The sequence below is a fragment of the Cyprinus carpio genome, chromosome B24, assembly GCF_018340385.1.
Source record: "Cyprinus carpio isolate SPL01 chromosome B24, ASM1834038v1, whole genome shotgun sequence".
NCBI classification, from domain to species: Eukaryota; Metazoa; Chordata; class Actinopteri; order Cypriniformes; family Cyprinidae; genus Cyprinus; species Cyprinus carpio.
The window spans coordinates 18,001,015-18,026,245 of NC_056620.1; the positions used below are offsets into that span (position 1 = coordinate 18,001,015).

At 35.0% G+C, this 25,231-nt stretch overlaps 2 protein-coding genes across 6 annotated transcripts in view; one reads left to right on the top strand and one right to left on the bottom strand.

Moving 5' to 3' along the window:
* The window catches only part of LOC109109033 (2-lysophosphatidate phosphatase PLPPR4), a 17,713-nt gene extending 13,929 nt beyond the window's left edge, over nt 1-3,784 (bottom strand). The window contains exons 1-2 of one of the 3 annotated variants that reach the window (XM_042751921.1): nt 3,649-3,784; nt 1,947-2,104 (exon numbers count right to left, since the gene is read on the bottom strand). In XM_042751921.1, the coding sequence (XP_042607855.1) occupies nt 1,947-2,024 (78 nt within the window). In that variant the 5' untranslated portion in view covers nt 2,025-2,104; nt 3,649-3,784. Of the gene's footprint in view, nt 1-1,946; nt 2,105-3,165; nt 3,278-3,648 lie in introns of those variants that run through there. The other 2 variants (XM_042751923.1, XM_042751924.1) reach the window with 2 other exon arrangements.
* The window catches only part of LOC109050403 (phospholipid phosphatase-related protein type 5-like), a 49,903-nt gene continuing 28,333 nt past the window's right edge, over nt 3,662-25,231 (top strand). For 2 of the 3 annotated variants that reach the window (XM_042751925.1, XM_042751926.1), the window contains exons 1-3: nt 3,662-3,798; nt 5,870-5,941; nt 18,871-19,059. In XM_042751925.1, the coding sequence (XP_042607859.1) occupies nt 5,882-5,941; nt 18,871-19,059 (249 nt within the window). In that variant the 5' untranslated portion in view covers nt 3,662-3,798; nt 5,870-5,881. Of the gene's footprint in view, nt 3,799-5,869; nt 5,942-18,556; nt 19,060-25,231 lie in introns of those variants that run through there. The other variant, XM_019068034.2, reaches the window with a different exon arrangement.

Consider the following 25,231-nt stretch of genomic DNA (forward strand, 5'->3'; position numbering starts at 1 on the left):
AATCAGAAAGTAGCACATTGAATTAAATGTGAAATTTTGAAGTAGAACAATTAAAATACTATTTTGTAAAACCTACTTTTATTTACAACTTTTTACAGTGTATATGATAATTTATTTTAAATTATGAGTATTTAAGGTGTTTTTGTTGTATATTTTTGTTTTTTTGACTGTCCAGTTTTATTTTTATTTATCTAATCAAGTTTGTTTTTTTATTTTTTTTTTGTCTTAAATAATTATTGTTACTTGATTAGAATAGGTTGTAATTGGGTTTTAATGTTTGATGTTTATGATTGTTGAGGATAGCGGTTGAGTGGCATCATTTCTTAGTGGCTATTTTCAGATCCATGTGAGACAGGCACCATCCCAGCAGGTGCAGATGGTGTCCGGATGGTAAAGGACCCGTTACAGTAAGAGCAGTGCTCCACATGAGGAGACTTGGAGGTTTCTGTGACCTGATGAAACTTATAAGTGATATCTTGAGAAGCACAATTTCTGCTGAGCACATGCGTCATATCTCTTCAAATATTTGTGATATGTTGATAATGATATTTTATGTTTTGATTTTTGGTATTTTATATTCAATAACCTTCAGCTCACAGAAAAACAGCAAATGGAGGAATGAATAAATAAATGAATATGTCCAATTCAGCACAGCCCTGCATAATGTATGAATGCATGCTTAGATCTTCCTCTTAAGTACTAGATCATGTGTGTCGGTGTATGCATGTGCGCATGAAAGCTGCACTGCCTCGATTCTTTATGTCACACTGACCTACATATATTCCACTAACCCCATCATGATGCATGGAAAGCAGAGCAGCACCTCCTGGGGCAAACATCTAAGAAGGAGAGCTGACAGACGCACAGCATCCCAGTGCTGACATCACTCTCTGCCAGTTCGTACATATCAAACTAATGATATCTTACAAGGAATGTGTGAGATGCTGTCCATGGAAATAAACAATTCTCAATAAAAAGCTTGGATGCAATGTAAAACCAATAAATATGAATTAGTGTGGTCAAACGATTAATCACATACAAAATAAAAGTTTTTGTTTACATAACATATGTGAGTGTGTGCTGTATTAATTATGTATATATAAATACACACACATACAGTATATATTTTGAAAATATTTACATGTATTTTGTGAGTGTGTGCTGTATTAATTATGTATATATAAATACACATATAAAAATTTACATTGCATATGTGTATAATTCATAAATATAAAATATACACAATATATATATATATATATAATATAAAAAGTCATATTATATAATGCTATAATAATAAAGCTGTGTATGTTTATATGTTTGCAGTGATAAGTAGTTAGTGTATTTCATTTTTTATTTTTAATTTTATGATTATTATAATTATGCATGTTTAAGTTTTTTTAATTGTACAAAGTTCTTATGAATGAATATAACCAGCTATAATTTTTTTTTAAATAATACAAAAGTACAAACACACACACACGTTTATATATATAGTACACACATACATAAATATGGCAAATATATTATTTAGTGGCAATTTTTTTTTTCTTTTTTTTAACTCAATGGTTTATCTATCAATGAGATTCAATGGAGAACAAAGGGAGAATTTTTCTTATGATTACAATATGAACTCAAACATTCTCTCAGCAGTCGTCTTTTTTTTTTGTCATTTCTCCCAAGGAATGTAGCATAACATATGAGATCAAGATACTTGAACTCCATCAAGTCTCGTGAGCTTTGAAAGAGCATCTTATGAGCAATACAATCCTGCAGGTTCACTTTATCAACATAGATAAATAGTCAAATATTTAAATGTTCCATTTATTGATTCAGCTATGACCGTAACATTTAAATACATATCCTGAGCATTACAATCTCATTCGGATCTCTCAAGTTGTCAGCTGTCAAATCAAACGTGCAAATGTAAACAGACGGTCTCTTACCTCTACGAAATAAAAGCATGGCAGCAGTGTCACGCTCTCTTTTATCATCTTCTCTTTCAGTCTTTCTCTCGCAGACATCGTATTTCTCTCCTTAAATAAACGCCAATAACCTGTTGTGTCCTAAGCGTCCACCTTCATCCAGCCGTCTAGATCAGCTCCTGCTTGATCCATTGAGATGCATGATGCACACAGAATCAAACGACACACACAATCTACACCCTTCACCATTTACACGCACTGTTTATATTGCAGTGGAATATGATTGCAATTGAGTATACAGACAGAGAGGAAAATATTGCCGGTAAGATGACATCAGATTTTCTTCAGATGAGGGTCTTGCGTCCTGACGCGCATGCGCACAAACTGCGCATTCCTCCAGTCATTCGCGTTATTATTAATAATGTCACGAATGTAGACTGTAACAGTTGGACATGTTCTTGTAGAAAAGCTACATGAAGCACTAAAGTAGCATTTTATTATTTTTTATCACAAAAAGTTCTCTATATGCACACTAATAACATGTTGATAATGTCACGTTTTTTTTTTTTTAAAAAAATTTTATCTTTATGGGAATTAATTTTTTTTACTGCTTTTTTTTTATTATAATTTGCATGTGGAGATTATTACCTAAGGTATAAACTCTCAAATGTGTAAACAAAAATTACAATTTTTGACAGCAATGGGATTCGATGAAGAGAAATAGACTTTCAGATGATTATTGAACTCTCAACTATTTTTTCTTTTTGTTTTCTGTTTTATTTCCTAAAATATCTGCTGATATTTTGGAACCTGAATAAGAACTCTCGTTAAAGTCTCATAAAGAGCATCCTCCAGCCTTTAATAAATAATAATAAATAAATAAATATCTAAAAAAATAAATAAATAAATTAATTAATTAATTAATAAATTAAAAAATCATAGATCATAGATCAAATAGTTAAATGTTACATAGGCTATATTGATTAGGCTATGGTTTTAACATTTAAAGATTTGTCCTGAATATTGAAATTGAATTGTCATTGTCATGTCAATTGTCCTTCTAATGTTGTGATCTCACCTGTCAAAACAAATCGATATAAAGCAAAATAGCCTATTAATATTAGGCCTAATGTAATATCATAGAATGCCGTTCAATGAAATACAGTACAAGTAAATAGCCTACAAAAGAACACAATGCAGTGCGATACAAAACAATAAAATAAAACGTTATTAACTTCACCTCGCTTTCTGTCAGGCCGATGTATGCATGTCCTAAGCAATTTTTCAGCTGTATGAATTAATTTTATCCAACTTAGGCTACTTTTCAACGCGGAAGCCGTTTACTGTGAATGTGCGAGACTTCCGGTTCATTAGCCGCTGTAGGGAAATAAGGAGAAGAATAAATTGCAGTAAACGGTAAAACTGTTTGCACTACAAACTACTGTGTTCATAATTAAGATAATACATTAAAATAATGGTAATAATAAGACACACCAGTTTGCAATAACAAAGCAGCAAATCGAGCTGAATGTTTTGTACAGTGGATAACACCGGAAGCCAGACACATTAAATTTACAAATGGCGTTTCTTATGTCACGTAAAGGAACGAAACCCTACAGGTGTCCCTGTCCTGCCATCAGAGAGGTGAAGTGGACTGTTCTTTAAGAAGTGCGCGTGCGCAGAACTGTAACAGCAGCAGACTGAGGAAGCTCATTCTACTCACCGCTGGTTTAAATGGCTTAGAGGAGAATTGTACTTTTAAAAGTTTAGTAAAACAAACAGGTGCGAGCGGCGAGCAGCAGAGAATAATAAATGTATCTCCCTCCTCAAGCAGGGTCCTTTCTGATGCCGTTATAAAGTCAAACTGGCAAAGGTAGGACAGTAGCCTATTTCACTGTGTCACTGCATTATGCCATCTGTGGCTTTATAGAGATACAGCACTGCGCAGCCAATCCTCTCTGAGACTAAATATGCACATAACTATGCATATTTTTGTTATTTTATTTTTGCTATTTTATTTAAATTTATTTATTTTTTGTTATTTAAAAAATAAATAAAAAATATGAATGTTGACCTATTATTCACACAATATTCCCAGCTTAATTCACACAATAAATTTGTCTGAATTAGGCTTTGTCTGATTTGTTTTAACAAGATTGACACTTTATTCATAAAAGAATGTTGATTTCTCCAGGGGAACACTAAAATATGGATTTACTTTAGCTATTTTGACTTAAAGTTAAAGAAGTTTATGTTTTGACTAAAAGACTAAAATGTTTAAACAAATTAACAATTATTTGTACAGTATATTCAGTGAACAAGCAGAGGGTGTTGCTTCTAATCTTCAGTACAGAGGCCGCAAAACGTCCTTAAACACTTAAAAGTGTCTGAATTCTATTGTATTCGGTAACGTAGAAAAAAAAGTAGCATCTGGAAATTATGCAAAAGCTTTTATCAGAACTACCTTCACATTCCTTAGCCATCTTTAGTTACTAATCTTGTGGTCTAAAGGTGATTTTAAGTTTCACACTGCAGAGTAACCACAGGTTTAGTTTATCACATTAACTATGCACATGTTCCACTAACATTTCAAAGCCAAGAAGTGTCCAAATATTTTGTGTTTTCATTTTTTAACAGCAGTTTTGTTTTTTAATTTGAAACTCACAGTAGCAAATCTTTTGTTTGGGAAATGTTTGCTTGAAAAGTGTGCTATTTATTTATTTAAAGAATGGCTTATATTTTAGTATATACAGTAATAAAAATACATTCAGATATTTTTATGTTTGGCTTATTTGTCCAAATACATTATTTGTTTCTTAATCAGAACAGATTTTGTGAAATTTAGCATCACTTGCTCACCTCTGGATCCTCTGCAGTGAATGGGTGCCGTCAGAATGAGAGTCCAAACAGCTGATAAAAACATCCCAAATAATCCACATGACTCCAGTCTGTCTGCTGATGTCTTGTGAAGCGAAAAGCTGCGTGTTTGTAAGAAATAACTCCATCACTGATGTATTTTAAATTGAAACCGTTGATTCTGGGAAAAGCGAAAAGCTGCGTGTTTGTAAGAAATAACTCCATCACTGATGTATTTTAAATTGAAACCGTTGATTCTGGTCTTACTGATTGGCCTTTTTCTGTTTATTTTATAAAGCAATGGTTTGAAGTTAAAAATTCGTACTGCAACTGTTTTAAAATCTTACTGATGGATCTGTTTATTATAAACATGCAACTTTTCACTTCACAAGATGTTAACTTCTTACTGATATCAGCTGTTTTTTCTCAGCTGAAGGCACCCATTCACTGCAGTATACCGATGAGTTATGTTGTTGTAATTTTATGTTTATCTGATTCTGTTCAGATGAAAAAATTGTCTTGTGTACATTTTGGATGGCCTGATGGCGAGTACATTTTCAGCAAATTTTCATTTTTAGGGGTGAACTATTGCTTTGTATATTTAAGAAATTAAATATATAAAGAAAAGATATTTAATTCAGAAATCTTTTAACCCTTGAAACATGCTTTTGCAGTGCCATTTGAAAGCATGTAATGCCAGTAAACTCTGTCTGCATATGTCACTTCATTGGTTCTCTTATTTATTTATATACATATTTATTTTAATAAAGCACTTCCCACTAGCTCAGGGAACATTACTCTCTTGAAATAGTGACCTTGGCAGATACAACTTGCAAAATCAAACATGCTTTTATAAACTTTTAGAAAGCATGAAGTCTTATTTAAGTTTGTGGACTCTCATGGTTTTTCTCAAACTTATCATTTAAAGATTGCATAAAAATGAATCTTGCTCTGAAGTCTACTTTGAGAAAACAAGCCTACCCAGACTGAACACAGCAGGTGCAACCATCAAAAGATGATCACTAGTGCCACCCAGTGGTTTCTGCTGCTTATATTTTCCCCACTGAACTCACTTATCTTTCTTTCAGGCATCAAAGTTAATGGAAAAAATGACTGATCTAAAAAGTCGCAAGGAGTTCTACAAAGATCTCACCGTGGAGGTAAGAAACCAAATAAATGTCATATACACAGACCTGCATAATAATGACAAAGTTGCTTTTTTCATGACCTTGATGCCTGTTTAAATAAGTGTAAATAAGTGAAGAAAGACACCCGGCTTAGTGTGAATTTATCTTTTCTTACCTGTGAAATCTTCAGAGACATTTTAGTTAATGAAACATATTTTGCTCTTAACTTTTTTCGGTGGAAACATTATTAAGCTTCAGCATAAAATTAAGCCAAAACACAGAGGAGAAAATGTCACAGCAGAAAAGCTCTTTGATGATGAGAGCTGAAAGTGGTGAAGGTCGTTTAATCAGGGTCTGTTTTCACAATGAAGTTCTCTAATAGTATCATAATTGCTTCATGTGAAAGAAGAGCATCTTCAGGTAGCTGAATGTGTGAATTCAATCTCTTCTGTCCATCCACACATCTAGCTCTGTGTGTTATACACAACTAGACCGCAATTAAAGACACTTACAGTTTTGCAAACAAACACCTTGCACAGTCAGAATCCACTGGCCAGATTACCTTGAAAGCTTGTTCTAATGCTTGAGGGGTTTTCTTCTTTGAGGCCTTTCCTTTCTAACCTCAAATGGCCCACATGATGAGTGCATTGAAAAGAGCTGTTTGGGTATTGCTTTTGTTTTGAAGGATGCTTTTGTGTGCTTCTGCAGTCAAAACACATTAAACCACCACAGTTCAATAATTAAAATGGGCTGTTTGGTTATTGCATTTGATTTTAAGGATGCTTTTTTCAATAATTATTATTATTATTATTATTATTATTCAAAAGGAAAAACTTTATTTGAAATAAAAATATTTTTTTGTAATATTATAAATATGTTTACTGTCACTTATACTTAATTAAATGCCTCCTTGGTGAATAATATTATAAATATGTTTACTGTCACTTATACTTAATTAAATGCCTCCTTGGTGAATAAAAGTATTAATTCTGATGTACATTTTTTTTAAAGCTTTATTTACAGTATAGCATAAGCTCAAGGACACTTATTTTTGACTTAACTGGACCATTGATGGAAAAAAATAATAACAAGGCGAAACCGCACTTTAGCAAGTATTTTTTTATGTCCATGGCACAACAGATTAGTTATGTTTCATAGTTTAAAATGTTTGAGCAATATTAATAGTTAAGCTTGTCTTAGCAGCATCAACACTGCAGTAAATGGGTGCTGTCAGAAAGAGAGTCCAAATTGCTGATCAATAAACACCACAATAATCCACAAGTTATCCACACGACTCCAGTCCATCAATTAACATCTGGTGAAGTGAAAAGCTGCATGCTTGTAAGAAATAAATCCCATTCACTGCAGAGAATCCATTGGTGAGCAAGTGATGTAATGTTAAATATCTCCAAATCTATTCTGATGAAGAAACACACTCATCTACATCTTAGATGGCCTAGTACATTTTCAGTTTTCGGTTAACTGTTCCTTTTAGGTTCTAATATAACCTTTTTTTTGTTCAGTAGATAAAGCACAAAAGTGATTGACAGGCTAATGATACACTTATCACACATTTTGTCTGACAGTAAATTACAGATGTACATCAGTAAGACTCTGGATTGAGCTGAGGAAGAGAGTCGCCTACACACTAGCGCTCAGCTGCAGAGGGGGGTGTTCTATAGGAGGTGTTTAACTTTTCACTGCAGTACTGATGTGTGTGGGCTGGAGTAACGTTCACTGAGATCCTAGTGCCTCCACAGAGGTCTACATCAATGCTTTAACACCCAGAGATGCAGTACTACTCATCCCTCAGACCTAAAGGCACAGAAACTCTTCTTAGCACAGTAATTCGCTGATGTATTGCAAAAATACTGCATATTCAGCCATCACGGAAGCTCTTCTAAGTGTAAATTAGAAAGATTTATTGCATTCAAGTGGCAGTGTCTAATGCTTTTATGTAAGTGACATGTTCGCCTGCATATATCTGTAAAGACTGCTATTCAGGGAAACAGATGCATTAGTTACTGAATGCACTGGATTATTTATTATACTTTCAGATCTCACTGCACCTGACAGCTTGTATAAGAATGTGTCCTGCTGAATTCTTATAAAACTTTTTTCTCCATATCATAAAAAGCATTGGGGAAATGTGGAGATGGTGTGAGACAGCCTGCTGAAGCAGCTCAGGTGTAATCATATACAGAGTGAGGGCCCATATATGTTAAAATAAAATAAATAAAAAGAAAGAAACATATTCAGCCTGTCAAAGACACTCTAGCCTGACTCACAGCAGTCAGTCAACCACCACTTTACACATAATGCAGAAAAAGACACACCAACACAAACCAACAGCAGATTTCTCATGGTTTGCACTTTGTGTCTAAATGTTTCGCGCTTTATTTACAAGAAACTTTGCAAGTTACACAATCTAAACTGGCAAAAGACAGAGAGAAATCTGTGAAAAGGAACAAGAAACTGTGTGAAACTATGGGATTCAATTTAAAAAAAAAAAAAGAAATGTAAATTGACTATGAAAACTGTATATTGTGTTTTTTAAAAGTTTATGAAATTTTTTTTTTTTGGATATGTTTTTTTTTTAGATTTTTTGATTATATACAACTGACAGTAAAGAAAGATACTTATAATGCTACAAAAATCTTTTTTTTTCTTTCAAATAAACAGTTACTTTAACATTTCTATTCATCAATTAATCCTGAAAAAAGTGTATCAGTTTTGATAAAAATACTAAGCAGCAATAATAATAACAAACATTTCAGCTTTGCATCACAGGAATAAATGACATTTAAAATGTTTTGCAATAGAAAAAAAGTTTTATATAGTATTATATTTCAGATTATTACAGTTTTTACTGCATATCTGAACCCCAAACTTTTGTACAGTATATATGAAATATTATATAAAATGTTATGTGTATTGTATGTATGTATGTATATTTGTATCTGTCTGCTGTTTCATTAGCAGTGAAAACTTGAGAGTCTGTGCTTTTAACTGCTTGGTTGCAGATGAATTCTTATAGTCAAATCTATATTAGTTAATCTTAACAGACCCTGATCAGTTTTTAATTACTTTTTGGAAGGTAGAGGTTTTGCAAAGACATTTTTCGCTCACCAAGCTTGTCAGTGGCCTCTTGAGATCTTAATATCCTGCGTGGAGCGGTGCAAAAAATCTTAATTCCCTCCACGATGCGGCAGTGTTTACTGCTGTCCGAAGGGATCACAGTGATGAGAGACTGTGCTGAATTAGCTTTTGTTGTTAGCCTGTAATGAAATGCTTGGTCATCGCTCCCTGTGGGCCCGTCCTCATTAATCTGAAGGGCTGAGGCTGGCACAGGACCGCAGGAATGGAACGGCTGTTTGCTGTGCCACAGCAATCAACGACGTGGCTGTCTGCAAATATTTGCAAGTGCTCTGAAATGCCTTGTTGAGATCTGTCCGGTGATGAGATCATAGAGGGCTCCAGTTTGAAATATCAGTCTTAAGAAGGAAGAGTGCTTGATAGCATTTCTGTTCTGGGTGGCACTTGTTTCAAGCAGAATGAAACATTCATGTTATTGTGATGCAGGAACAGATTCTACATGAATTTGAAGGGTTGTTCAGTCTGGTGCTGGGGAAGAAATTTGATAAGTTAAAATAATTATATTGCAGCTCTTTTATTATATTATATTATATTATATTATATTATATTATATTATATTATATTATATTATATTATATTATATTATATTATAATATTGTTTTATTTATAATATTTATTCATTTTCTGCATGCATGTTAAATAAGGCTTCCATAATGAGCCCAATAATTTGCATGGATTTGTGCTTTATACTGTATTTTAGTCCTTGTTTAGTGAGTGGCAAGGTTGTTCTTATTCTAGTGGCCACTAGGTGGCACTTCCTTTCTGTAGTAGTGTGGCATTATTGAGGCAAAAACATGGCTCCATTTTTCATTTCTCATGTTCCTTTTAAAGGCAAGAAAAGTCGACTGAAGAGTTCTTTCACCATCCAGTGATGCCTGCAGCATGGACAGACTATAATTTCTTCTCGATCCATTGAACCTCAATACACTAATGATACACTGCTGGCACTTAAAACATTACTGTGGATTTCCAAACTGCTGGACAACAGTATTTGTACATTATGGGTTTAGTGCAAACATACTTTTATAGTTATAATTTTGATGCTACTATTCAAGTTTAATACAGCATAATGTACAGCAAAGGGCGTAGAATGTAGTAGGGACATGTCCCTACCAAAATCCAGTCACTACAAAATTGTCCCCAGCAATAATTTTGATCAAACAATTAAATATATGTGTACGTAACTATTGTTTTTTTTAATTTCAGCCTCGTGTGAACTAGGTCATACCACTGATATTTCCTGAGAAGTTCAAGTAAATTCGCTAGCATTCTGCACATTTTTAAGGATGCATATTTAAGACATTGGTGGAGTAAGAACATATAAGGTAGCCGAAGTGTTTGAAACATGTGAACAGTTCAGTTGAATGATAAAGTTTACCCTCATTAACTTCATGTTGTTATGTTGTTTTGTTTTTCAACTGCTACTCCCACTTGCTGTTTTAACATTGATTATCACTCTATATAGACTAAATCAGATACAACAATTATTCTCAAATATTTATTACAGTATATACTGATACATTTAAAGGGGTCATATGACGTTGCTAAAAAGAACATTATGTTTTGTGTTTGGTGTAATGCCATGTGTTTATGTGGTTAAAGGTTAAATTTTTGCAAAGCTCATCTTTCTGAAAAGCGAGGTGTACGCTGATGAACAAGCTATGAGACCCAGACTGTCCTAGCAAAGTTGGAACTGCCCCACTTTGTAGAACAGCCTTTGATCACAGACCCATTGTAGGCTAGTCTGCAGGTTCAGGAAACAGTCCTCCATAAAATGCGTTACACAGCGTCACACACTGCGGGCTTGAGTGAGGAACGGCCGGTGGACTTGCGGCAACCACATGTGGTTGGACTCTGCTTCGTTGTACGATGAAAGCTGATCCGACGATCCACAGCGTGAAGTTGATGTATTTCCTCAGCGAACAGCATGGATCAGCTCTAGGCATTACTTCCATCCTCTTTTGGAAGGCCAAACAAAGTAGTTTCACTTTCACAGCAAAACACAACATCTCAACAACATGGTGGCAGCAGCAACAGTGAGAATAAAAGTTACTCCTTCTTTTTTTGCGTGAACATTTGGGCGGTGTTATGCAAATCTTCCCACATAGTGATGTAGACATGTGGGGGCATGTTAGAACGAGGCATTTTAGGAGGCCGTAGACAAGTTTTAACTTTCATAAAGAATATCTCTTTGGATTTGAGACTTTAGTCTTTGCAACTTTACAGATCTTCTTTATGCACCAAAAGCTTGTAACACTCCAAAGAGAAAGGACAAATTTTAATCACATCATATGACCCCTTTAGCATTCACTTAGATGACTGGATGCTTTCAACAGATTTCCTATTGAACTGTCAAGGAGTCTTTGGAGCGGGTTTGCGAATCATTGATTTAGATTGGAATTCCGAGTGGGTTTGTGGATTTTTTTGATTCGGATTGGAACTTCGGACGCGATTCGTGAATCATTTGATTCAGATTTGGACTTCAGAGCACATATGTTTTTGTGTTGTTTTGTATATTTTGTTCGTGTTAGGCCCTGTCCCAAATGGAACACCACCGCATGCATGTTTCCGTTAAGTCCACGAGACCGTAGGGTGTCCCATTTGTCATTTTAGCGTTCAGAAGCGTTCACTTTGCCTGCCGTTATGCACCCTCGATCTGCACTTCTGCCGAGCCCCGCAGCAGACTTCTACCCAACAGTCAAAGCAGCATTACATCATGAAAGTTCAGACTTGGAGGGGGACCGCTAGGTTTTAGGGTGCCATTTGGGACAGGGCCTATATCGAATAATTTGATATAAATCAGAACTTTGGAGTGAGTTTCAAAATCTGATTCAGATTCAAATCTGGATTTTGGAGCGGGTTCGCAAATCATTTGATTTTGATCTTAATTTCGGAGCCTGTTCGTGAATCATTCGATCTAGATCAGCACTTCGGAGCGGGTTCGCAAATCATTTGGTTCAGATCGGGAGTGTGGAGTGGGTTTGTGAATCATTTAATTTAGATTGGGAGCAGATTCGTGAATCTTTTGATTCAGATCGGGACTTCATTGTGGGTTCACAAATCATTTGATTCACATCGGGACTTCATAGCGGGTTAGCGAATCATTTGATTCCGATCGAGACTTCGGTGTGGGTTTGCAAATCATTTGATTCAAATCGGGACTTCGGAGTGTGAATCGTGAATCATTAGATTTACATCGGGAGCAGATTCGTGAATCTTTTGATTCAGATCGGGACTTCGTTGTGGGTTCACAAATCATTTGATTTAGATCAGAACTTCATAGTGGGTTCGCAAATCATTTGATTCAAATCAGGACTTCGAAGCGTGGATCGTGAATCATTTGATGTACATCGGGACCTCGGAGCAGGTTTGTGAAACTTTTGATTCAGATCAGAACTTCGGAGTTGGTTAATGAATCTTTTGATTCAGATCGGATCTTCGCATATCACAAATAATTTGATTTAGATCAGAACTTCAGATCGTGTTGTTCGTAAATCTTTTGATTCAGATTGGGACTTTGGAGCGTGTATCATTCATCTTTTTATTTCTGATTTCTTTCTTTTTTTTATGAAACAGGAGGCCTACAAAACTTCAAACAAAAACAGCAACTCACTTCAATGTCTGACTTTATTATATAGGCTATATTATAATTATGTCCATATGCTTTTTATGAAATTTAGATCAACTAATTAATCTGTTGTTTGGCTTCTTCATATTAAAGGAGAGAACTGTTGTTTTCAAATTCGGACATCTCCTGTTTTGATTTTTAAGGGCGTAGAATTTAGTAGGGATGCTATAACATGTCCCTACCAATATCCAGTAACTACTAAGTTGTCTCTAGCAATCATTTTGTTCTAGCAACAGTTAAAGATCTGTTTACATGCTACACCCTTGCTGAACAGTCAGCCTGTCATTATTTCGAAATAAACTCATAAGAATCCACTGTGTCCTGATCAAGTGTTTGGGTTTAATTTGCTGTAATGAGACGCTTGCTCTACTTTATCTCTTATGTAATTGTCTAGCACTGACACAAATGTGAAATTCTTGAAATGATCTAATTAATTAAAGGCTAGATAAAAGATATACATCCCATTGGTTTTCCTAGAACATAATTTTTTCACCCTCATGTTGTTCCAAACCTATTTCTTCAAATGGTATCAAATGGTTTTAACTTCCATAGAATGGACAAAAAATCAATGGAAGTCATTATGATTATGATTACCGTAATTCTTCAAAATATCTTCTTTTGTGCTCCACAGAAGAAAGAAAGTCATACAGGTTTGAAATAACATGAGGGTGAGTAAATGATGGCAAGAGTTTTCATTTTTAGGTGGACTATGCCTTAACCACAAAAACAGATGTAAAATAACCTGTTAACATAACAAATGTCCTATTAAATCAAAGGCTACATTAAATTTCCTCTCTATAAAATATCTTTGTATCATTTGTAAAAGGGTAGCCCTATAAATTCTCTAAGGAAGTTTTCCCTTTCAGGTAATGAGACTTTTTCGGGTGTCGGTGTTATTCTCTGTGACATTCATAAAAGCAAGTTATTGCTTAGAGGAAGACTGCTGGCAGTGTGTGTGTGTGTGTGAGAGAGAGAGAGAGAGAGAGAGAGAGAGGGATGTGTACAGTAGAAATGCCCTGCCTCCTCTCTGCCTTATTTCCTGAATGATCTGCATTAATATTGAGTTTAATGCTTCATTACACCCACGCCTTTATATGGAAAAAGTGGATGATTAAAGTGCTCTGTGAAGCATCTGTCTTAAAGTCACGGAGTCATTTAAAAGAATCATGAGCTGTATGAATAAGTTATGGAACAGCCGCTAAGCAAGCAGCGCCAAACTATTAGAAGGAGAGAGAGAGAGTTCTTATTCTTTATACTTGCCTAAAACATTCATATACTATAGTAGTTGGCTTTGATACTGAGCTTCCTTCTGCAGGCTCAGAAGAGACCGGACCTTCTCAAATTCTTCACTTAGTTATGAATTGAGGACTTATTTCAATAGACAAGCCACAGTATGCACAAGATCTTCATCACTCAATCTTCTCAGCTTGATGTTCAGACGTCTACATGCAACCAATTGACCTCTTTTCTTCTACGTTTGTGGAGTCGTCATTGTGTTTTGTTTTTAATGGGGACTATTTCAGACGTTTAATGTTTCAGGCAGACTATTCTAATTGATGTTAATCAAACATGCAGTCTTTGTAGTTGAACCATTTAATTTCGATGAAGTGTGGTGGCCCTCAAACACTAATTAACTACTCTTGCTGGCTGTTTACCAAAAGCCCTTTCTAGAAGAATCCAATATATGAGCTTTAACTCCCAAATAACATCTCATCCAAAGCCGCTCTCATATTGACAATGACACTGCAGCCTACCAGCACAGGTTTCTAATGTTTTTTACACTTAGAATACATATAGAACATTAAAGGTTTCTATCAGCGCATCATACTTAGAACCCTTTAAAAGTTCCATAAAAGGGTTCAATCAAAAGCCAGAAAAAAGTTATAGGGCCTTTCAGAGGTTTTCCCATGCATCTTGGGATCATTTGATGTTTTTAATTTGTTGTTTTTCCATGATTTATACAAATGTTTGTTGTTATTTTTAAGATTAGCAGTGTAAAGTAAGGTTAGTAACAGAATTGACAGACCCCTTATTTGTCTTCTAGGAGTAATGCACAAAGTCATGGTTAAACATTTAAAATCATTGCATAGATGTTGTGTTGTATTGCTCTTCTCTTAGAGTGGCATTTATTTAAATATTTTGAAAAAAAGCAAAGAGAATCCCTTCAGATCTTCTCAAGTACATTGAAGACAGGCCATGAATTTCTCATGAAGCGTGGCGTTAAAGATAAAGTTCGCTTTGAAGTTGCTTTCCGTCATTAGTCTTTTAATACTTTAGGTGCTGTTTATAGAAGCAGTAATTAAATGTGCACTATTTTCCTGCTTTTGAGTGCTTTATGAATATAGTTTAGTCCTTTAATGTGTATTTTGTTACATTACTTTGTAATATTGTCTTCTTTCTGTAAGAGTCTGAAGTGATGCACTCTAACACATCTTCATTAGGACTCTGATTTATTGGTCTGTGGGTTTAGTAACTCAATCTAGGCCAGCTGGTTCCTTAGGGTGTTTCTGAACTGTAAAAATCAAGAATAAGCTTTTCATGTTCAGTGATACATCATGTCGTTTCAGAACACTCTCCTAGTTAGTAACAAGATCCCCAAGATCATCAATCATATTCCTGAACTCAAAGAAATAGGTTTCAAAAGCCAATATCACACACTATATAATGATTGTACTAAATTACCAAAATAATAAAACACAGTATCATTAGTGATGCTAAGACTTAGAACAATCTCTCCTCTCCCATCATGGAAACCACACCTACATTTATTAGCCAAGCTGCTGTGTTTGTTCTCTGTGGAAACACATTCTGACTGTCACAGTAATGCAAATAACAGCTGCCCAATTATCATGATTAGTTTTCCTAGAGTTTTTAACAGATGTACGGCTCTTCCACGTCACCCTGTCACACATATGCTAGCGCTGTAATTGATTCTCTGCGAGGTTAATGTGAACATCTGAAGGGCTTCCAGCAGGGCAGATGATTCCTCAAAATGTCTCACTCGAGGTTTATTAATGTTTCTGGTGAAGGGAAAAATGTACTTCCTACTAGACTGATTTAATAGATGAGGTTTATTAATAAAGAATTTGATAACTGAAAAAGCTGAAAGTGTCAAAGCTTTTGAGATAAAGTCAAAGACGATTTAATTAAACAGAGCTGCAGCTGATCAGTGTTGGGCTTTGGTTTTAATGTTATTTGTTATGCTGTTATTCAACAATAAAATAGTGTAACCCACTTTTGAAAGAAAACTCTTTGCAACCAGTTCTTAGGAGTAGTAGTTTGTCTTTTTATGAAGAAAACATAGTTTGCCTTTCTTGTAGATTTTCTGGGTTTGATGTGTAAAGTTTGTAGTTGGTATTTTTTTTGTTGTTTTGTAGTTTTTTTTTTTTATTTGTTTTTTATGATGGTGGAAATTTTTTTTTATTTATTGTTTGGTTGTTTTTTTTATTTTTTTTTATAGCAAGTTTTTTATAATAAAATAATAAAAGTAATAGAGGTATCAGTATCAGTATTGGCACTGATGATACTTGCCTTTAATCATAATTCATAGCAAAAAATATATTAATGATTACAAATTTACACATTTTAATTTTAGATGCTATTGATCATGATTATAGAAAATGTGCAATTAGTTCATTTTTAATCGATTAAAAGCACCAGAAAAATCTCTATCTATCTATCTATCTATCTATCTATCTATCTATCTAGATAGATAGATAGATAGATATAGATCTATATAGAAGCAGTCTTTATCAGGTCACCTGTGCCTTGTTTGCCCCAGGGTATTTTAGTTGTGTATTTTTCCCTTGGTTCTTCACTCGGTTTTTGAGTCTTCGCCCTGTGTTTCCTGCCTGGTCTCACTAAAGCCTCCCTAGTTACCCCAAGTAAGGTATCCTGAATTCCTTTCTTTGGTTGTTATTGTTTACTGGTTTTGTTTTCTCCCCTCGTGGAGTTTTTATTTTCTCATGTGAATTTTATTTAATTTTTTTCCTTTTTTTTTTTTTTGCTGTAGGTAATACCTCTGTACGAGAAGAACTTTTGTTGTATTTTTCTGGCAAAGACTTTTTTTTTATTTTATTAAATCTACATTTCCTGGGAAACTGCCTTAAGCCTTTCATTTGGGTCCAACATTACTACTCCCGTGGTTCAGTGGTAGATCTCTCACCCACCACAGCAGAGACCTGAGTTTAAGCCTTGTGTGTGTGTGTGTGTGTGTGTGTGTGTGTGTGTGTGTGTGTACTTGTGTTTATGCCACATTGTGGGGACCAAATTTCCCCACAAGGATAGTAAAACCTGAAATTTTTGGCATTGCGAGGGGGAAAAAATTATGAAAAAATAGTAAATGATGTTCATCTGAAAGATTAACAATGCAAACAGGTTTTCTGTAAGGGGTAAGTTTAGGGTTTGGGGATAGAAAATATCGTTTGGTCAGTATAAAAGTAATAGAAGTCTATGGGAAAAGTCCCATCAATTCACAGAAACAAACACGCTCATGTGTGAATACATCATTTTGTATTTTAGAAGCATAAAAAAATATATAATTTCTTTAAAGGGGTCATATGATGCGATTTTAAATTTTTCCTTTCTCTTTGGAGTGTTACAAGCTCTTGGTGAATAAAGAAAATCTGTAAAGTTGCAAAGACTAAAGTCTCAAATCCAAAGAGATATTCTTTATAAAAGTTAAGACTTGTTCATGGCCCCCTGAAACGGCTCGTTCTAACACGCCCCCACATCTCTACGTCACTATGTGAGAAGATTTGCATAACGCCACCCAGATGTTCACACAAAGAAAGAAGGCGTACCTTTTATTCTCGTTGTAGTATAGTTGTTGCTGCTGCTGCCATTTCATATAGACACTGTGTGTTTCACTGTGAAAGCGAAACTACTTTTGTTTGGCCTTCCAAAAGAGGACGATATCCGCTTCGTCATGCCTGGAGCTGATCCGTGCTGGTCGCTGAGGAAATACATCAACTTTGCACTGTGGATCGCTGAATCGGCTTTCACTGTGGACGAAGCAGAGTCCAGCCCGGGGTCGTCACATGTGGTTTCCGCAAGCACAAGGTACATTCCTTTGTAGAATCTGCCTCAAGCCGCCTGCCTCTGCTCACTCTAGACCACGGCTCACTCTAGGCCTCCAGCCTCTGCTCACTCAAGGCCGCAGTGTGTGACGCTGTTTCATTGAGAAAGCGAAACTACTTTGTTTTTGCCTTCCAAAAGAAGACACGACAAGAAATCATGTTTATATCAAATTTATTATGGGTTTTAGGTTTATGTCTCTTCACTCGGGCCGGACAGGGCATCACAATATGTTAAGAGGCTTAATATTTCCGTCACACGCTTGAGGCATTCGGCCAATCACAACGTGCTAGATAGCTGGCCAATCACAGCACACCTCGCTTTTCAGACCAATGAGCTTTGTAAAAATCAACGCTTTTAGAAGGCGGGACATAGAGGAGAAACAATAATGTACAGTATGTGGAAAATAATGTGTTTTTTGAACCTTAAACTTTCTAAACACATTTCATTACACCAAATACACAAAATAATGTTCTTTTTAGCAGCATCATATGACCCCTTTAAAGAGGCATTCCCACAATTCCCTGCGTGAACTATCATGTTTGTTTACATTTTTAACATGAGCGACCTGATGGTGTTTTGTGTTAGTGCACTATATTATGATCGATCAAAGGTTTTTATGAACTTCATCACTTAATTTCATTATTATTATTATTATTATTATTATTATTATTATTATTGTACTGTCTGTGAATTAGTATATTTTACAGAAATAGCCAGTTTAGTTGCTGTCAGTCAGGGCTGATAGAGCCGATGTGACACTTGGTGACTGACGGAATTAAACCCTCTGAGCGGATGAAGATGATGATGGTAGTGGGGCGCGGGCACGGCGCCTGACGTGTCTCTTCATCATCAGCTGGCTGTAGTGAGGAGCGCGCGGTGGCACTTTATCGCTCTCCTCTCTCGCGCTCTCTCATTCCGACTCGAGCGCTGTGCCATGCGAGCGCGTGCATCTTCGCGTGCCAACCTTGCGTGCGCTCGGAGCGTCGGACCCCGGCGAGATGCGGGAAGTATAACGAGAGCGCAGATGTTTGGAGGTTCTCCACTGGATTGTTGGTAAATGTTCCTGCCCCACTCTCTGACGACCATGCTTTATTTCCAGCTGGTGATCATGGCGGGGACGGTCATGCTGGCATATTACTTCGAGTACACGGACACGTTCAACGTGCATGTGCAGGGCTTCTTCTGCTACGAGACCGCGTACACGAAACCCTACCTCGGACCCGAGGACACAAGCGCCATCCCGCCCGCCCTGCTGTACGCGGTGGTCGCCGGGGTCCCCACGCTGCTGGTGAGTCACTCAAGACAGTGCTTGTGCCAGTCACTTCATTGATTGCTACCTGCTGTTGAGTGATCAGATTATATTGATTATCATTGAAAAGTTGATGAATGAATTATTACATAAAAGCAGATTGGGCTTGAGGTTGATACATGATAACTTGATTGATAAGCGATTAGTTTATATTGATTATCATTGATAAGTGCTTTCAATTTATTGATAAATGAATGAGTTATTGCATAAAAGCAAATTAAGCTTGAGGTTTATAAATGATAACTGGTGGATGTGTAAGTGTTATTGATTGATAAGTGATCAGGTGATTTATCTTAAGTGCATTCACAATTATTGCATAAAAAATAGTTATTGCATCAAGATTTATAAGTTATTTCAAATTGATTTATATCTGATTTCATATTGACTTACCTGTTAAGTGTTGATGACTTGATAATTGTCTGAAAGCACATCAGACTAGGAACTGATTTGTAGGTTATTACTTGATATTTGTTTTCCTTAATAGAGTATGAAGTTATGATTTATTTGTGATTTTTATATTTGTTTTCAGTGATATGTCATTTTAAGTAATTCATCAATTAATAATTACATGAAAGGCTATCAGATTGAAGTGATCGCCTGATATTCATTGTCTTTAATAATCATAATGATTTGAGTTTTTGATAGTGATTTTCATTTGTATTTATTTTTCACTTTTTTATTTTTTGCATTTATGGATTATCAAATGAATGATTGCTTGGAAGCAAATCAAACTCGAGATGCCAAACTTGATTTAGACTTGATATTTATTTGCTAGAGTATGAGGTTATGATACGTGAATTTCATATTTTGGCTTTAAATTATGCATCATATTAAGGACCTCACAAATTAATAATTACATGAGAGACTATCAGACCTGAAATTGATGTGATTGATATCGACTGTCTTTAATATTTAGTAATACTGATTTGAGTTTTTTATATTGATTTTCGTTTTCATTTGTATTTTTTTTTTTTTTTTAAATTGCATTTATGGATTACTAAATTAATGATTGCATAAAAGCAAATCAAATTTGAGATGCAAAAGTTGATTTTGATTGATTAGAGAAATTATTGCATGGACGTAGATCCAGCTAGAGACTGATTAGTGCCATGGGATATATGGTTCTGTAATAATTAATGCATGACTTGTTTTAGATTTTGATTGGATAAGTGATTTTGCTTGAATTCTGCTTTGATTTTTAGAGGTATGCATAAGAACACTTTAACATACTATTTATTTATTATTGATTGAGCAGCGTGCAAGTGATTGTATGAAAGTAATTCAAGCTAGAGATGCATAAGAGAGAGGTTTACTCTTTGGAATACATGCAACAGTGCTGTGTGATGCTGGCAATGCTGTCTGAGGTATAGAAATAATGCACACCATGAGTCTTTAAGACGAGACTTGTGTATGAGTCATAACTGCCTTTAGTCGACACTGCTGTTCATCATCACTTTCACATTCAGATACATTCCAACTCTGCTGATTTTGTGTGTTTATTTATAATTTAAAGGTTATTTCTTAAACCATTTCATAGAATATTAATTTTCATGCATGCAGGACTATATAATTAACCAGATCCAAATATGTTTACTGCACATGTTCCATCTTGGTAAATCAGCATAATGAGATTTCATTAACCATGCATGCATAAATTAAACCTGCATATCATAAAACCCCCACTCTCTTCATATCTAGCTGAAGACGAAGCCTTTGATGTTAGATCACACCAGGCACTGCCCCAATACTGAACGCCTTCGTTAGCTTGACTATTCACTGACAACTGTGTCGTTGTTTAATAACACTTGTTCATTGAAAACTGCAGTTTTTTATTCATGAGGGAAAACAGCAAACTGTGACTATAGACATCTCACATCTCACTGTCTGTAATTTAATGTTCACCAGCCCACATTATTTCATCAGTGGCAGTGACTCAATCTGAAGTGTCGCCACGCTGGACCTTTGCAGCTCATAGTGTAGTTCTGAATCCCGCTTATGTGTTTAACAGATGAAATGCAGTATAGATAGAAGGATGTTTTATGCTTAACTCATTCCCCGCCAGCATTTTTGAAAAAAAGTTGCCAGCCACCGCCAGCAATTTTGATGATTTTCACTAAAATTTAATGGCCTACAGTATATTTTGCTGTATGAATATTTGAATATACAATACACAAAAATAAAGTTTAAAGCCTCTACTTTTAAACAATTTTATTCTAGCTTAAAGCATTCTTTTTTATCAACACTTGAATATAGGTAGGTTTCATAAAAATGTATAATTTTTATCAAAAACGACATCTGGATGATATTCAGTACAATTATCAAAGCATAAATCCAGTAAATCGCTTCCATCGACACCTCCAAAGCTTGCACAGCCATATACCACTTCTTGGATCATCATTTTAATCCATAACATTATGTAGTTTTCATTTATATGCTGTCTATTGCTGATGATCGCATTATTTATCATATGCATCTGCTTACATAAGAGATTGCTAGTTTTTCGATCTTGTTCACTTATGTTTTTGTTCGGGAGGTTTTGTACTCGTTCAGAAGATATTACACTTGCAAACAGCGCCCCCATGTGTATAACATTGAAAACACCAAAAACCTTAAATTCGTCAATGGCGGGAAAGCGTTGTCTTCTAAATGACGAGATAACTCGTTAATGGCGGGGAAAGAGTTAAAATGTAAACCTCTCCGAGTTCACTTTTGGTTTCATTATTTCTTTATGTTAGGATTGCATTTGATTGGACTCTATCTTTTTGATTTTGATTTATTTTCATTAGTTAAATATACAAGAGAATGTCATGCAGATTTGTATTTATTTATTTATTTATTTACTTACTTTTTCTAAGGTCTGATCACATTCAGTGGGCAATTTATTATTATTTTTTTGGCATTCAGGAATTTGGTTGGAGATATTTAATAGCAAGTAAATGCTATCCTTGAGCCAGGGTCCAAAGATAATTTTGGTTAAACATGCCATTAGTAAGGAATAATTGACTCGGGGCTGTTGAATTATTAGAAAGTAATGCACACCTGAGGTTAGATTATCTTTCTAATAATTCAACGGCCCAGTGTCAATAACTCCACTCATTCTATGGTTGCCACACCTCAAGACATCGATCAGATGATATATTTCAAGGCATTCATCTGATTTTTGTTCATCAAATGCTATAGGATTAGTTTCTTCCGCATCTCATACAACGACTTCATTGCTAATTCCAAAACATAATTTTAGACCTTGTATTTGAGGACTGAGCCATTGATAGCAGACTTATGCAACTATTTAATGAAGTTATTAGAGAGAGAGAGAGAGAGAGAGAGAGAGAGAGAGAGAGAGCGTGTGAATTATGTTAACTCTTATTTTCTTCATGAACAGTGACGTTTAGCTAGGCAGGTATAACTTCATAGTTCAAATGCAAAAGAAGATGAGTGGAAGAAATCAAATTAAATATAGAATGCTTATTTTCAGTGAGTCCCTCCTAGACTGTTTCCAGACTCAAATAGATGCATTTTTCATTTACAGTGCTGTCAGATTATAAGTGTTAATACGTGGCAGCTAGGTTGTTGTATTTTTTCCTACAAAACACCTTTCTGAGTAGCACAGGCAGATATTCGCTCATGTTTTTTTTAGAATTCCGGCTGCCACGTCGCAACACTGTGACCCCAGCCAAAGCTGTCGTAAAGAGAGATGAACTCTATCTCCACAAAGTAGTGCTCATAAACTCCACGGCGGGCTCGTGCTGAAACCATCACATTGTGATTTGTAGTCTGAAAGGCTTGCGGTAAAGATATGAGCTTCAGACAGAGTTATTGCTCAATTTGAGATGATATTGGCAAAAATGACATTGATGGGTTAAGGTGTGGCTTATAGGGGAAAAGTCTTGCAAAAGCTAATGATTAAAGAAATCCCTCAACATAATAAGTTCACTGCCGGATTTGGATGCGATTGTGCGATATCACACGTAGACACTCAGATGTTTGGATAAGGCAGACTAGTATTCCCATCACATCTTCATTTAAAACAGATTACAGTGTAAAATCCTATTTAATACTGATAAATCTTCTGATAATGAATGGAATTTGATGATCACTGTCAAATGTCCCAAACCACAACAAAGCCCATTCTTTATCAGAGATTATAATAAGCAAACTTTAATGAGCAAAACATTTTATGTCTTTTGCAGATTTACTTGATAGCACAAGGCCGGGCCAATAGTTGTGGCAAAATTAAAGAAATACTTCACACAAAAATGAACATTTGTTGAAAATGTACTCACCATCAGGCCATCTGTGATGTAAATGATTTTCTTTCTTCATCTGAACACTTTTGGAGAAATTTAGCATTAATTCACTTGCTCATCAATGGATCCTCTGCAGTGAATGGGTGCCGTCAGAATGAGAGTCCAAACAGCTGATAAAAGCATCACAATAATACACACGAACTCGTCTACATCTTGGATGGCCTTATAGAGAGTGAGTACATTTTCAGCAAACGTTAATTTCTGGGTGAACTATTTCTTTAAGATGCAATGTGGCAGTCATTTTAGCTCATGATTTGCAAGCGCACTTGTATATAAATGTCTTATGTTGAATACCAAACACATTCTCATGCACACTCATTGAGACGTCTCCTATCATCATGTGCCCTTGAGCGAGACACTTAACCCAGATTGCTCCAGGGGGACTGTCCCTGTAATAAAGACGTGCTGAAGACACTTAGGGCAAAAAAGCAATTACCACACGACTGATAACTATAACTAATAAGCTAATATAAGCATGCACATATTTCTCTGACTCACTTATAAAAAAAAAAAGCTTCCAATTACAGTTTTACAGCTTGATGTCATTTTAGGTGAGTCTCACAGAAATGTGTTATTTATAAGAAATAATATCTAAATAAAGAATATCCTGTTGTTAGTATTTTTTATTTTTTGCATTGACAATTTCATATTAAGCACATTTTATACAAAAATTTTGCTACTGTCATACTGTAAAAAATTATCTCAACATAAATTTATTTTAAATCAGTCTAAATTTAAATGCATTGCAAATATTATTATGATAAATACTTTAAGATTTAAATAATATATTTTGTGCACATGAATGATTTATTAAAGGATTATATATTAAAAGTACTAAAATATGCCTCATGTAATTTTTCTCTTTTATTTACTTTTGATCATGGGGTGAAATATATTACCCAGATATATTCATGAAAATTTCATGCGATTCATTCACAAATAACTTTTTATTTTATATTCCTATTTATCTCTCTCTCTCTTTTTAAAGAAAGCAAACTGGTGTTTTATTGTCAGAGGGTATCATATTTTGTGTGCACAGTATATATAAATATATGTTTGTGTGTATATATTTGATATATACAGTACTGTCATCAAAAGATTCAGTGTATTTCAAAAGTTATTTGTAAATATGGTACATTAATGATTTGTTAAGAATTGCAAAAGGCAAAGTTATCAATAAAAATTATTAAAGTGTTATAAAAACACTGAAGATCCTTTATTTATTTTTTGAGTGAAGCGTATGCTGTTTTTGATCTCTGTCTCTCTCTGACTTTGAAGCCTCTGAATTGGTGTTTTTTTCTATTACGCTTCTATAACACTGTTTTTTGAACCACAGATACAGATGACAGCCGTCTGCTTCTGACATCATCATCTTCTATCATATCGACTTGTTAGAGATTTTGAGGCTGTCCAACTACTTCTTTTGTATCTTGATGTACACTTGTATATAAAAGTAGAGTTCACAATTGAGTTGTGACTGCCATCAGGGAAAATTTAACAGCAGTTTCCATTATCGAAAACAACATTTTATGGCAAATCCACCATTATGTTTTGTATGTACTGTAACTGCATCCATTTAGTAGTTGTGGACATAGTTGTGCATAGATTCAGGCGGCATTTATGTAATCGTTAGATCATCAAAATACAGTAAATTACTTCACAATTCATAGGTAATCACACTAATACTGATCATTCCCAGTTAAATCTGTAATAGCACTCATTATATTGAATTTATTTTGTCTGGCAGACTTTCTTTTAAAGTGGGTATCAATAAGTAAAGTACTTAAGATTACAAAATGAGCAGGTAGTTTCAAAATATTTTAGTGTTCTGCAGTGTGCAAATA